We start from the raw sequence: 16197 nt of genomic DNA on the forward strand, positions 1-16197 counted from the left end.
CTAACAGTCTTAAACAAATTCAAAAAGAATTTTCTATTTCTGTCTGAAGAAACGATTTTTTCCATTGTGCTGAAGACAGAGTTTGTATTGTCAAATAGAGAAGCAGCTCTGCATGATATGTGCCTTAAGTTCAAGCAGAATAAACATTAATTAAGAAATTTAAAATTCTGTGTAAGACCAAACTATTATCATTATATTTGAACAGATAAGAGCAGGGAAGTAAAAAAGGCTTCTGGCACAGATAATCACTTATTGGTCATGCCTGGTGTACAAGAAATTGAGTGTATAGCTGATACAGTGTCTTATGAGCACTGAAAATATGGTGTCTTAAAATATATTCCCAAACAGAGTCACTAAGATGAATAAGTCCACCATAAAATGTGACTGGAAAAAGTTGTATCATTATTCACAAAGGTGACTGAGAGAAACTTCAGAAAGCATTGAAGAAACATGTTTGATTCAAGGGATGCCTGATAGAGCATAGAAGTTATTGTAGGTTATAATGAACCATGGACCTTGCCGTTGGTGGGGAGGCTTGCGTGCCTCAGCGATACAAATAGCCGTACCGTAGGTGCAACCACAACAGAGGGGTATCTGTTGAGAGGCCAGACAAACGTGTGGTTCCTGAAGAGGGGCAGCAGCCTTTTCAGTAGTTGCAAGGGCAACAGTCTGGATGATTGACTGATCTGGCCTTGTAACAATAACCAAAACGGCCTTGCTGTGCTGGTACTGCGAAAGGCTGAAAGCAAGGGGAAACTACAGCCGTAATTTTTCCCGAGGGCATGCAGCTTTACTGTATGATTAAATGATGATGGTGTCCTCTTGGGTAAAATATTCCGGAGGTAAAATAGTCCCCCATTCGGATCTCCGGGCGGGGACTACTCAAGAGGATGTCGTTATCAGGAGAAAGAAAACTGGCGTTCTACGGATCGGAGTGTGGATTGTCAGATCCCTTAATCGGGCAGGTAGGTTAGAAAATTTAAAAAGGGAAATGGATAGGTAAAAGTTAGATATAGTGAGAATTAGTGAAGTTCGGTGGCAGGAGGAACAAGAATTCTGGTCAGGTGACTACAGGGTTATAAACACAAAATCAAATAGGGGTAAAGCAGGAGTAGGTTTAATAATGAATAGCAAAATAGGTATGCGGATAAGCTACTACAAACAGCATAGTGAACGCATTATTGTGGCCAAGATAGATACGAAGCCCACACCTACTACAGTAGTACAAGTTTATATGCCAACTACCTCTGCAGATGACGAAGAAATTGAAGAAATGTATGATGAAATAAAAGAAATTATTCAGATAGTGAAGGGGGACGAAAATTTAGTAGTCATGGGTGACTGGAATTCGAGTGTAGGAAAATAGAGAGAAGGAAACGTAGTAGGTGAATATGGATTGGGGCTAAGACATGAAAGAGGAAGCCGCCTGGTAGAATTTTGCACAGAGCACAACATAATCATAGCTAACACTTAGTTTAAGAATCGTGAAAGAAGGTTGTATACACGGAAGAACCCTGGAGATACTAAAAGGTATCAGATAGATTATATAATGGTAAGACAGAGATTTAGGAACCAGGTTTTAAATTGTAAGACATTTCCAGGGGCAGATGTGGACTCTGACCACAATCTATTGGTTATGACCTGTAGATTAAAACTGAAGAAACTGCAAAAAGGTGGGAATTTAAGGAGATAGGACCTGGATAAACTGAAAGAACCAGAGGTTGTACAGAGTTTCAGGGAGAGCATAAGGGAACAATTGACAGGAATGGGGGAAAGAAATACAGTAGAAGAAGAATGGGTAGCTTTGAGGGATGAAGTAGTGAAGGCAGCAGAGGATCAAGTAGGTAAAAAGACGAGGGCTAGTAGAAATCCTTGGGTAACAGAAGAAATATTGAATTTAATTGATGAAAGGAGAAAATATAAAAATGCAGTAAATGAAGCAGGCAAAAAGGAATACAAACGTCTCAAAAATGAGATCGACAGGAAGTGCAAAATGCCTAAGCAGGGATGGCTAGAGGACAAATGTAAGGATGTAGAGGCTTATCTCACTAGGGGTAAGATAGATACTGCCTACAGGAAAATTAAAGAGACCTTTGGAGATAAGAGAACGATTTGTATGAATATGAAGAGCTCAGATGGAAACCCAGTTCTAAGCAAAGAAGGGAAACTAGAAAGGTGGAAGGAGTATATAGAGGGTCTATACAAGGGCGATGTACTTGAGGACAATATTATGGAAATGGAAGAGGATGTAGATGAAGATGAAATGGGAGATACGATACTGCGTGAAGAGTTTGACAGAGCACTGAAAGACCTGAGTCGAAACAAGGCCCCCGGAGTAGACAACATTCCATTGGAACTACTGACGGCCCTGGGAGAGCCAGTCCTGACAAAACTCTACCATCTGGTGAGAAAAATGTATGAAACAGGCGAAATACCCTCAGACTTCAAGAAGAATATAATAATTCCTATCCCAAAGAAAGCAGATGTTGACAGATGTGAAAATTACTGAACTATCAGTTTAATAAGTCACAGCTGTAAAATATTAACGCAAATTCTTTACAGACGAATGGAAAAACTAGTAGAAGCCAACCTCGGGGAAGATCAGTTTGGATTCCATAGAAACACTGGAACACGTGAGGCAATACTGACCTTACGACTTATCTTAGAAGAAAGATTAAGGAAAGGCAAACCTACGTTTCTAGCATTTGTAGACTTAGAGAAAGCTTTTGACAATGTTGACTGGAATACTCTCTTTCAAATTCTAAAGGTGGCAGGGGTAAAATACAGGGAGCGAAAGGCTATTTACAATTTGTACAGAAACCAGATGGCAGTTATAAGAGTTGAGGGGCATGAAAGGGGAGTAAGACAGGGTTGTAGCCTCTCCACGATGTTGTTCAATCTGTATATTGAGTAAGCAGTAAAGGAAACAAAAGAAAAATTCGGAGTAGGTATTAAAATCCATGGAGAAGAAATAAAAACTTTGAGGTTCGCCGATGACATTGTAATTCTGTCAGAGACAGCAAAGGACTTGGAAGAGCAGTTGAATGGAATGGACAGTGTCTTGAAAGGAGGATATAAGATGAACATCAACAAAAGCAAAACGAGGATAATGGAATGTAGTCGAATTAAGCCGGGTGATGCTGAGGGAATTAGATTAGGAAATGGGACACTTAAAGTAGTAAAGGAGTTTTGCTATTTGGGGAGCAAAATAACTGATGATGGTCGAAGTAGAGAGGATATAAAATGTAGACTGGCAATGGCAAGGAAAGCGTTTCTGAAGAAGAGAAATTTGTTAACATCGAGTATAGATATAAGTGTCAGGAAGTCATTTCTGAAAGCATTTGTATGGAGTGTAGCCATGTATGGAAGTGAAACATGGACGATAAATAGTTTAGACAAGAAGAGAATAGAAGCTTTCGAAATATGGTTCTACAGAAGAATGCTGAAGATTAGATGGGTAGATCACATAACTAATAAGGAGGTATTGAATAGAATTGGGGAGAAGAGGAGTTTGTGGCACAACTTGACTAGAAGAAGGGATCGGTTGGTAGGACATGTTGTGAGGCATCAAGGGATCACCAATTTAGTATTGGAGGGCAGCGTGGAGGGTAAAAATCGTAGAGGGAGACCAAGAGATGAATACACTAAGCAGATTCAGAAGGATGTAGGTTGCAGTAGGTACTGGGAGATGAAAAAGCTTGCACAGGATAGAGTAGCATGGAGAGCTGCATCAAACCAGTCTCAGGACTGAAGACCACAACAACAACAACATAGTAAATAGCAGTAATGATATGAAATTTTGTTGTCTGAAGTTCAACAACAAGAACAGCAACAAATGATATATTGTGACAATTGAAGTATCCTTTCATAGACAAAAAAAAGTTTTTTACCAGCTACATACGTGTGAACATGTATGGTCTTTGATTCAAGGGGAGCAAGGAATTAAGAAGCAAGCTTTATGAAACTACAAAATAAGTTTGTATGAAACATTCCTTAATCAGAATGTAGGCAATCTGTTCATAAGTGGACATCTGTGAAATCAAAATAGTCCTTGGTATGTCACCTATAAGATAATGGACACATTGCTGTTCAAACCTATCCCATACTTCATCAGTGACTCTCTCAAGCTCATCCCACTCATGATGCAGCATAAGTACAGATTTCACTCCATCGTGTGACTATACGTTAACCAATCATTGCCCATGTATGAATGGAGCACATAGATGCACTACAACCTAACACCACATCTGCACTTGCTAATCCAGTAAAGTAGCATCACATAAATAGTTTATCTCAGGGATAGTGTAGTTATCTGCCCTTGTAATTGGAAAGACCAGGATATTTTTAAATTTAGTATAATAATTATGAGTAGTATTAAAATTAATAATGCACGGAATGTACTAGTTTGGAATAACGAATTATTTAGGAATGAAGGACAACTCACCAAAAGGCAGAAGTGCTGCATTGTCGACAGATACACAAACACAGGGTACAGAGCTTTGCTTTAAAAGTTTTCGGAATGAAAACTGTTGGAGAAACACACGCACACACACACACACACACACACACACACACACACACACACCTGTCTCCCAACATGGTGTTCATTTGACTGCCAACTCTTTTCTGGCGCATGGTGAGTGTACTGGGGTGAGGTGGGGGTGCAGAGTGGGATAGGGTGAGGGATGGAGAGAGGCGGGAGACAGGAAGGGGGTTGGGAATGAATGGGGGGGGGGGGGGATCGTGGGAGAGTGGGGAACCGTCCTTGGGCTAGCTAGGGACACAGGTAGAGGGGGAAGGTGGCGAACGGCTGAGCACGCAATTTCACTGACTGAGGCATGAGATGGCAGCACACAACTAACTGACACATATTGGGTGACGGTAAGAGGGGATGGTGTACACACACACACACACACACACACACACACACACAGTCACTTTTGGGTGAGGGGACAGCAATTTATCTTAGGTTTAGGCCAGGGAGGTTACGGGAGTGTAGGATGTGCTGTAAGGATAGCTACATCTACATCTACATGATTACTCAACAATTCACATTTAAGTGCTTGGCAGAGGGTTCATCGAACCACAATCATACACTCTCTCTCTCTCTCTCTCTCTCTCTCTCTCTCTCTACCGTTCCACTCCCAAACAGCGCGCGGGAAAAACGAACACCTAAACCTTTCTGTTCGAGCTCTGATTTCTCTTATTTTATTTTGATGATCATTCCTACCTATGTAGGTTAGGCTCATCAAAATATTTTCGCATTCGGAAGAGAAAGTTGGTTACTGAAATTTCATAAATAGATCTCGCTGCAACGAAAAATGTCTTTGCTTTAATGACTTCCATCCCAACTCGCGTATTATATCTGCCACACTCTCCCCCTATTACGTGATAATACAAAACGAGCTGCCCTTTTCTGCCCCCTTTCGATGTCCTCCGTCAATCCCACCTGGTAAGGATCCCACACTGCGCAGCAATATTCTAACTGAGGACGAACGAGTGTAGTGTAAGCTGTCCCTTTAGTGGACTTATTGCATCTTCTAAGTGTCCTGCCAATGAAACGCAACCTTTGGCTCACCTTCCCCACAATATTATCTATGTGGTCTTTCCAACTGAAGTTGTTCGTAATTTTAACACCCAGGTACTTAGTTGAATTGACAGCCTTGAGAATTGTACTATTTATCGAGTAATCGAATTCCAACGGATTTCTTTTGGAACTCATGTTTATCACCTCACACTTTTCGTTATTTAGCATCAACTACCACCTGCCACACCATACAGCAATCTTTTCTAAATCGCTTTGCAACTGATACTGGTCTTCGGATGACCTTACTAGACGGTAAATTACAGCATCATCTGCGAACAACCTAAGAGAACTGCTCAGATTGTCACCCAGGTCATTTATATAGATCAGGAACAGCAGAGGTCCCAGGATGCTTCCCTGGGGAACACCTGATATCACTTCAATTTTACTCGATGATTTGCCGTCTATTACTACGAATTGCGACCTTCCTGACAGGAAATCACAAATCCAGTCACACAACTGAGACGATACCCCATAGGCCTGCAGCTGATTAGAAGTCGCTTGTGAGGAACGGTGTCAAAAGCTTTCCGGAAATCTAGAAATACAGAATCAACTTGAGATCCCCTGTCGCTAGCGGCCATTACTTCGTGCGAATAAAGAGCTAGCTGCGTTGCACAAGAACGATGTTTTCTGAAACCATGCTGATTACGTATCAATAGATCGTTCCCTTCGAGGTGATTCATAATGTTTGACTACAATATATGCTCCAAAACCCTACTGCAAACCGACGTCTATGATATAGGTCTGTAGTTCAAAGGATTACTCTTACTACCCTTCTTAAACACTGGTGCGACCTGCGCAATTTTCCAATCTGTAGGTACAGATCTATCGGTGAGCAAGCGGTTGTATATGATTGCTAAGTAGGGAGCTATTGTAACAGCGTAATCTGAAAGGAACCTTATCGGTATACAATCTGGACCTGAAGACTTGCCCGTATCAAGCGATTTGAGTTGCTTCGCAACCCCTAAGGTATCTACTTCTAAGAAACCTATGCTAGCAGCTGTTCGTGTTTCAAATTCTGGAATATTCCATTCGTCTTCCCTGGTGAAGTAATTTCGGAAAACTGCATTCAATAACTCCACTTTAGCGGCACAGTCGTCGGTAACAGTACCATCGGCACTGCGCAGCAAAGGTATTGACTGCGTCTTGCCGCTTGTGTACTTTACATACGACCATAATTTCTTCAGATTTTCTATCAAATTTTGAGACAATATTTCGTTGTGGAACCTATTAAAGGCATCTCGCATTGAAGTCCGTGCCAAATTTTGCGTGTCTGTAAATTTTAGCCAATCTTTGGGATTTCGTGTTCTTCTGAACTTCGCATGCTTTTTCCGTTGCCTCTGCAACAGCCTTCGTACCTGTTTTGTGTACCATGGGGGATCAGTTCCATCTCTTACCAATTTATGAGGTATGAATCTCTCAATTGCTGTTGCTACTATATCTTTGAATTTGAGCCACATCTCGTCTACATTCGCATAGTCAGTTCGGAAGGAATGGAGATTGTCTCTTAGGAAGGCTTCTAGTGACACTTTATCCGCTTTTTTAAATAAAATTATTTTGCGTTTGTTTCTGGTGGATTTGGAAGAAACAGTATTGAGCCTAGCTACAACGACCTTGTGATCACTAAACCCTGTATCAGTCATGATCCTCTCTTTTAGCTCTGGATTGTTTGTGGCTAAGAGGTCAAGTGTGTTTTCGCAACCATTTACAATTTGCGTGGGTTCGTGGACTAACTGCTCGAAATAATTTTTGGAAAAAGCATTTAGGACAATCTCGGAAGATGTTTTCTGCCTACCACCGGTTTTGAACAAGTATTTTTGCCAACATATTGAGGGAAGGTTGAAGTCACCACCAACTATAACCGTATGAGTGGGGTATTTATTTGTTATGAGACTCAAATTTTCTTTGAGCTGTTCAGCAACTATATCGTCGGAGTCTGGGGGTCGGTAGAAGGAGCCAATTATTAACGTAGTTCGGCTGCACGCATCAGAAAAGGTGGTGGTGGTGGTGGTGGTGGTGGTGGTGGTGGCGGCGGAGAGAATCCATACGGCACGGGTTGTGAAGCAGCCATTAAAATCTCGCGTGTTGTGCTCTGCTGCAAGTTGTGCCATTGGGTGGTCTACCTTGTTTTTGGCAACAGTTTGATATTGGCCATTCATTCTGTTTGACAGCTGGTATATAACATGACTGCTTTCACAGGTGGTCCGGCCTCTGATGGGGTTGAATAAGCCTGTGATGGGACTGGAACAGGAGGTGTTGGGTGGGCGGATTAGCAAGTCTTGCATTTGTGTCTTCCACAAGAGTATGATTCTTGTGGGAGGGGGTTGGGTTGCGAGGGGCGTAGGATTGGGCTAGGATGTTGTGGAGGTTGAGTGAGTGGTGGAACAACACTTTGATATGGAATGAAAGTATCTTGGGTAGTATGTCCTCATTTCATGGAATGATGATAGATAATCAAAGCCCTGAAGAAGGATGTGGTTCAGTCATTCCAGTCCCAGGTGATGTTTGGTGATAATTGGGATTGCTTCTTTGTGGTTGGTTCTTGGAATGCGTGTGAGGATCAGGTGAATGTGGGGATATGCCACAGAAGATCTGTTTGTGTATTAGGTCTGGGGGAGCTTCGCATACAGCCTGGCCACCCATGGCAGACACATCTGCAGTGATGAGAACCCCCTCACACAGTATGCTGTAGGCCTATCCTACAGCTTGAGGAAGGAATTTCATTCTGAAAGTTAGCAAAGCAAGGCTCTGTACCTTTTGTTTGTGTATCTCTCGACGACACAGTGCTTGTGCCTTTTGGTGAATCATCTCTCTGTTCCTAGTATGTAATTAGTATTAAATATAATAATTAGTATAAAAAATTATATTTTTAAGTTCAAATTTTGTGATGTTTTAAAACAGAAACATTATTTTAAAGTTGTATGCATGTACAGGTCTAAGTAGGAGATCAACATTGACCACACTATCATTGTTGCTAATTATATATTCAGGATTTCCCCCCCCCCCCCCCCCCCCCCACCCAAATGAATCTCCTGTCTTTGGTGTTGAATTTCATGCATACCAGAGGTATTGGAGCAGCTGAGAAATGGTTAAGAGAAAAAGTTCCTTATCTTGAGTAGCAATCTATCCTTTTCTAATATTGTTCCAGTCTCTGAAGAGCTAGCCTTTTACACAGAAAACAATACTGATCATAAATCCTTGATACCTTTTCCCAGCTTCAATAATAAGAGAAGCAGTAGCATTCCATGTGGTACCTGAGGAAAAGAAACAATTGGGAAAACAGATAGAGAGACTTGGGCAGAGCCAATCATATTATGGTGTGCCATTTCCTTGCATGCTGGTATCACGCTGTTGAGCCAAAAAATAATGTGCCAATGGGAAAAGATGTGCATAAGTAACAAGAACTTAACACTTTTTAAGCCCACAGCAAGATCATGGGCTATTTCCAACCTGCTGCAGAGAAGAGATGGAAGTTGTTCTTACACACTTTCGTCATACTCCATAATGCATGGCTTCCTGCACTGATGTGTTCTGCTGGGCAATGATAGGAAGAATGTAGTATGTATCTTACACTTGTGATTCTCACCATAGTGGCGCTCTCTCTCTCTCTCTCTCTCTCTCTCTCTCTCTCTCTCTCTCTCTCTCTCTCTCTCTCTCTCACACACACACACTCTTTTAGTGCTCAGCCAATTCCTCGTATCTAAGAAATAGTTCTAAATACTTTTAGTACTATTGGATCACCAGTTGAGAAGTATTATATCTTCTGACTGTTTCTATTGTCTTGGAAATAAATATTTTATAAGGTTTCGACTTACTTGGAGTAAACTTACGTTCGTATTTCGGATCCTCTCCACACACATTCTGGACGTTGAGTATTTGGTTTCAGTCTGTGATATAAAAATAAAAGAAACCCTCCCCTGTGTAGTTCCCATCTACACAGTTGCTATGCAGTGTATCCATAGGTAATGATTGTATTGTAATTCCAAAAGGTCTAGAATATTGACTAGACTGTTTTCACATGGGTGCTGCAATATAAACTGAAAAACGGTCATGTTGTAATTCATTTCCCTCAGTGCTCAACAGGACTTCATCTCAGGGTGTGATATCTGCCGGACAGTTTTGGGGTTGTTAGGTGCACAAGTTTTGCATAAAAAATGCACAATATTCTGTGCACAATCCCCATCCCAACTTAAATGCATAAAATAACACAGGAACTCAGTGTCCTTAAATTCCTTTTTTTCTTTTAAATACATTTCTTTGTGAACTTAAATATACAGAAACTGACATTCTTATTATAAATTTAACAGGAGGAAGATCGAAAAAAGCAAGATGAGCGAGAGAAACTGGCACGAGAAAAACGTTATACATTGCCTGATGGGCCACACATCCTCGTTCACCCATCACGTACAGCAAAATCTGGCAAATTTGATTGCACAGTAATGTCATTGTCAGTGTTACTGGACTACAGGCCTGAGGACACAAAGGTAATAATTTGTGCAACCAATTGGTCTGTTGTTGGTATTACATTATAATCGAAGTAATATAGTACTGTTTTGAAGAGACAGGCTAATGTTGTTGCAAGGGATGTTCAATAAGTAATACAACATATTGTTTTTCTCAGTCAGTTTTGGATTTGGGGGGGGGAAAGCGAATTCTTTGTGGGGCTTAGTGAAATATTCCCGCTTCATCCCCTATAGTTTTATGAAGTTCCAGTAGGTGGTGGCGCTATACAGTGTGGTCCATTGAGCGTGACCAGGCCAAGTATCTCACGAAATAAGCGTCACACAAAAAAACTACAAAGAACGAAATGTGTCTAGCTTGATGGCGCTATGGTTGAACCACTAGATGGCGCTGCCATAGGTCAAACGGATATCAACTGTGTTTTTTTAAATAGGAACCCCCATTTTTTATTACATATTTGTGTAGTACGTAAAGAAATATGAATGTTTTAGTTGGACCACTTTTTTTGCTTGGTGATAGATGGCGCTGTAATAGTCACAAACATATGGCCCACAATTTTAGATGAACAGTTGGTAACAGGTAGGTTCCAATGTGATACATGTACCTTTGTGAACTTCTTATTTCTGAGAACGCATGCTGTTACAGCGTGATTACCTGTAAATACCACATTAATGCAATAAATGCTCAAAATGATGTCCGTCAACCTCAGTGCATTTGGCAATACATGTCATGTCATTTCATTCCTCTCAACAGCGAGTAGTTTGCCTTCCGTAATGTTCGCACATGCATTTACAATGCGCTGATGCATGTTGTCAGGTGTTGTCGGTGGATCACGATAGCAAATATTCTTCAACTTTCCCCATAGAAATAAATCTGGGGGCATCAGAGCCGGTGGATGTGCGGGCCATGGTATGGTGCTTCGATGACCAATCCACCTGTCATGAAATATGCTATTCAATGCCGCTTCATCCGCACGCGAGCTATGTACCGGATATCCATCATGATGGAAGTACATCGCCATTCTGTCATGCAGTGAAACATCTTACAGTAACATCGGTAGAACATTATGTAAGAAATCAACGTACATTGCACCATTTAGATTGCCATTGATAAAATCGGGGCCACCTATCCTTCCTCCCATAATGCCCCACCATACATTAACCGGCGAAGGTCGCTGATGTTCCACTTGTCGCAGCCATCGTGGATTTCCCATTGCCCAGTAGTGCATATTATGCCGGTTTATGTTACCACTGTTGGTGAATGACGCTTCGTCGCTAAATAGAACACGTGCAAAATATCTTTCATCGTCCCATAATGTCTCTCGTGCCCAGTAGCAGAACTGTACATGACATTCAAAGTCGTCACCATGCAATTTCTGGTGCTTAGAAATATGGTAAAGGTGCAATCAATGTTGATGCAGCATTCTCAACACCGACACTTTTGAGATTCCCGATGCTCGTGCAATTTGTCTGCTACTGATGTGCAGATAAGCCGCGACAGCAGCTGAAACACCTACTTGGGCATCATCATTAGTTGCAGGTCGTGGTTGACGTTTCACATGTGGCTGAACACTTCCTGTTTCCTTAAATAACGTAACTATCCGGCGAGTGGTACAGACACTTGGATGATGTCCAGGATACCGAGCAGCGTACATAGCACATGCCCGTTGGGCATTTTGATGACAATAGCTATACATCATCACGATATCGACCTTTTCCGCTCTTGGTAAACGGTCCATTTTAACGGGGTAATGTACCATGAAGCAAATACCATCCGCACTGGCGGAATGTTATGTGATACCACGTACTTACATGTTTGTGACTACTACAGCGCCATCTCTCACAAAGTGAAAAAAGAAGTTTCGTTCTTTGTAGTTTTTTCGTTTGATGCTTATTTCGTGAGATATTTGGCCTGGTCACGATCAATGGACCACCCTGTATATAGCCTTCGAAGTGATGTCTGTAAAACAGTGAATTCCAAGTATAGAGCTGTCATTGAGTTTCTTTTGGTGGGAAACCAGAGCACTGCAGATATTCAAAGGCACTTGTAGAATGTCTATGGAGATGTGGCAGTGAACAAAAGCATGGTGAGTCATTGGGCGATGTGTCTGTTGTCATCACAGCAAGGTCTTGCAAACCATTCCAGCCTCCTTCGTGCCGGGCGACCCCCATACTGATGTGACTCCTGTAATAGTGGAATGTGCGGACACTCTCATTTGAGGCGATCAACAGATCACAAACAAACACCTTGCTGTAGAACTGGATGTCTCTGTTGGTAGTGCTGCTACACACATTCACCATTTAGGCTGCTCAGAGGTGTGCGAGTGCTGGGTTCCTTACTGGAAAACAGAAGACCTTACTGCATAACAGAAGACCCTGAAGAGCAATGAAGGACCATCTGTGTGGAGTTGATTGTACATTACAAATTTTTTGTTGAACATCTTCACAGGCGAGGAGATGTGGGTTCATCACTGCGAACTAAAAACAAAACAGCAATCCATGGAGTGTTGCCACACCACCTCTCCTCTAAAAAGTTCAAAGCTGCACCGTCAGCTGGTGAAGAGGTGGTTCCAGTCTTCAGGGACTCTGAAGGGGTTACTCTGTTCGATGTCTTCCCTCGTGGTATAACTATCAACTTTGAAATGTATTGGGCTACTTCCCTCAGGAAATTTGGGAAACAGCTTCAGCTTGTTTGTCACCACAAAAATGCAAATGAACTTCTCCTTCTCCATGGAAACACAAGGCCTCAGACAAAAACATTGTTGGGCTGTCCCTCATCCACCCTACAGTCCAGATCGCTCATCTCCCAATGTCCATCCTTCTGGCCCAATGAAGGATACAGTCTGCGTGAAGCAGTACGTGAATGATGGGGAGGTTATTGATGCAACAAGACATTGGCGCCAAATGGCGACCGGTAGAGAGGTATGATGTAGGTCTAGTGGCCCTCCCAGTAAGATGGGGTAAGGCCATCACATTGAATGGAGATTATGTTGAAAAATAGTGTTTTGTAGCCAAAAGAGCGGGGAATAATATGGTCTACTGGAATACTGGATAAAACCAACTTGCTTCCAGAAAAAAATGTGTTGTATTACTTGTAGAATGCCCTTTGTATATTACTCACCTATTACTAAAGGCCTGAGGTAAAGAAGTAAAATATTAAATTAAAATTGTGTTTCATTTTTCAGGAGCATTCTTTTGAAGTATCATTATTTGCAGAACTGTTCAATGAGATGCTTATGCGTGATTTTGGATTTAGAATCTACAGAGCTCTACATGATGCACCAGAGCGCCCGAAAGAAGAAGAGAAAGACAAGGTTTGTACTGGGCAATTTGTTTCCATCAGTGTTCCTTTTTTGTGTTGGTTGTAACTAACATTTTTTTCTGCTGAAGGACAAAAAGAAGGACAAAAAAGATGACAGAAAATCTGACAAGAAGAATGGCAAAAGAGAAGAAAGGGATGAAAAGAAAGAAGACAGACATTCAAAAGACAAAAGTAGAAATGATAAGGAGAGGAATGAAGAAAAAGATGAGGATGATGAGGAGGATGATGATGAGGTAAATAGTTGTCATATTCAATTTAAACACAATAAATATTATACACCATAGCAAACAAATCGTTTACATCTGTTGTTGCAGGATGATGATGACTTGAAAGATGACAGAAGAGATAAAGACAAAGATGATAAGGACAGAAAACGAGATAAAGACAAAAAGAAGAAAGATAAAGTGAAGCTTTATACAGAAGATCCTTTGCTACTCCTTGCTTTTCTCTATTTTGATCAATCACATTGTGGTTACATTTTTGATAAGGATATAGAAGAACTACTATATACATTGGGTTTAAATCTCTCTAGAGCTCAGGTGAGTTGTCTGATGCTAAGACACGCTACCTAAGGACAATGGTAGATTAATAATGAAAGTAACATGTTAAATATACGTATTCTAGAAATTAATGGTATGTAGAACCTGGAAAAGTATGTCAACTAGGAAAGAGGATTAATGTGTAACAATCCCAATTGTCACTTCCAGCTGGTTATTTGCATTCACATACCTTTGAACTGTAGCCTCTTATCAAAAGTTTATAATGTTGTTAAATACTGAATGTCAGCGATGGCACAGTTCACTATTATATAGTTTTACTGGTTTCCCCACATAAAGAGCCATAGTAACATAAATTACTCTCCAGCTCTACAAGTGAATATCGTGCTATGTAGAGTAACTGGAAGTATGTACTTACCGTTCTTGGACAAAAGGGCAATTTTTTATTTATATATAAATGAAATTTGAGAATTAAAAAGCAGGTTAGACACTGGACTCGCATTCGGGAGGACGACTGTTCAATCCCCCGTCCGGCCATCCTGATTTAGGTTTTCCGTGATTTCCCTAAATCACTCCAGGTAAATGCCGGGATGGTTCCTCTGAAAGGGCACGGCCGACTTCCTTCCCCATCCTTCCCTAATCCGATGAGACCGATGACCTCGCTGTCTGGTCTGCTTCCCCAAAACAACCAACCAACCAACCAATTAAAAAGCAAGGTCAAAATAAGTGCTAATAGTATACATACAACCTTTTGTTCACACAGATCATGTCAGCTCGATGGTAAGACACTGAACTCCTATTCAGAAAGACCAGGGTTCAAATACCTGTCTGGCTGTATGTGTTCCTTTGTTTGCATTAATTCCAAAAGATACAGCCAACTTGCTTTACTACCCTTCCACAATCCAAGCTTAAGATCTGTCCCTAATCACCGCAATTTTGACAGGACATTCAACCCTAACCTTCCTTCTTCAGTTTTTTATGAAGACTAATGTTAATCATTAGAATTTAATTTAGAAGAGTAGACTTGAAAAACTTGAATTGAAACACCGATTGTGATTCATATGGTTCTGGAAACAATTGTGAAGTACATGGTCATTTATTTGCGCCAATAATGATAAATTCAATTTATTGTGTTGTCTTTCATTGCTTGAATGTTATAATTGTATATATATCTGGAATAGTGTGTCTTTTTATAGGTCAGAAAACTTGTTCAGAAAGTTGTGACAAGAGATTCCCTCCACTACAGAAAGTTAACGGATAAGCCAATTTCTAAGCAAGAGGAAGGAAAAGAGAAGGAACATGATAGACAGAAAGAAGAACTGGCATCAGTTCCATCTAGTGAAAACTTAATTGCCTTAGCCTACGGTAAGCAACTTTAATTGTACCTATCAAAAATGCCATAGATTGCGCTAACAATTTCATAAAGACACCAGATAAATTCTTATAATGATGAATGGAAAATTATAACTGAGTTGAAGTTTTTACTAGTACACTTTTGCAGAAAAGGTAGTGGTATATTTAATTTGATAGCATACATTCAGAGGTGAGTCATAAGTTTAGAAAGGATTTAATATAACTGATGAATAATTTAGATGATGTGACTTACCAAACGAAAGCACTGGCAGGTCAAAAGACACACAAACAAACACAAACATACACACAAAATTCAAGCTTTCGCAACAAACTGTTGCCTCATCAGGAAAGAGGGAAGGAGAGGGAAAGACGAAAGGATGTGGGTTTTAAGGGAGAGGGTAAGGAGTCATTCCAATCCCGGGAGCGGAAAGACTTACCTTAGGGGGAAAAAAGACGGGTATACACACACACACACACACACACACACACACACACACACACACACACACACACACACACACACACATATACAGACACAAGCAGACATATTTAAAGACAAAGAGTTTGGGCAGAGATGTCAGTCGAGGCGGAAGTGCAGAGGCAAAGATGTTGTTGAATGACAGGTGAGGTACGAGTGGCGGCAACTTGAAATTAGCGGAGATTGAGACCTGGTGGGTAACGGGAAGAGAGGATATATTGAAGAGCAAGTTCCCATCTTCGGAGTTCGGATAGGTTGGTGTTGGTGGGAAGTATCCAGATAACCCGGACGGTGTAACACTGTGCCAAGATGTGCTGACTGTGCACCAAGGCATGTTTAGCCACAGGGTGATCCTCATTACCAACAAACACAGTCTGCCTGTGTCCATTCGCATGAAGAGATTCCGAAATCAGATATTGGATTGTAAAGTCTACCCAGGAACAATAAGAGTGCAATGGGAATTCCTCTGCTAAATGCAGAGGAAAGGGCAGATAGCTGTAAAG

At 41.1% G+C, this 16197-nt stretch overlaps 1 protein-coding gene across 3 annotated transcripts in view; it reads left to right on the forward strand.

Annotated features, from left to right (window-relative positions):
- The window catches only part of LOC126410937 (cell division cycle and apoptosis regulator protein 1-like), a 259834-nt gene that overhangs the window by 214171 nt on the left and 29466 nt on the right, over window positions 1-16197 (forward strand). For all 3 annotated transcript variants that reach the window (XM_050081326.1, XM_050081328.1, XM_050081327.1), the window contains 5 exons: window positions 9892-10068; window positions 13230-13358; window positions 13435-13599; window positions 13681-13905; window positions 15060-15228. In XM_050081326.1, coding sequence (XP_049937283.1) covers window positions 9892-10068; window positions 13230-13358; window positions 13435-13599; window positions 13681-13905; window positions 15060-15228 — 865 coding nt within the window. The remainder of the gene's footprint in view (window positions 1-9891; window positions 10069-13229; window positions 13359-13434; window positions 13600-13680; window positions 13906-15059; window positions 15229-16197) is intronic.

This window comes from Schistocerca serialis, chromosome 1 (genome assembly GCF_023864345.2).
Source record: "Schistocerca serialis cubense isolate TAMUIC-IGC-003099 chromosome 1, iqSchSeri2.2, whole genome shotgun sequence".
Lineage (NCBI taxonomy): Eukaryota > Metazoa > Arthropoda > Insecta > Orthoptera > Acrididae > Schistocerca > Schistocerca serialis.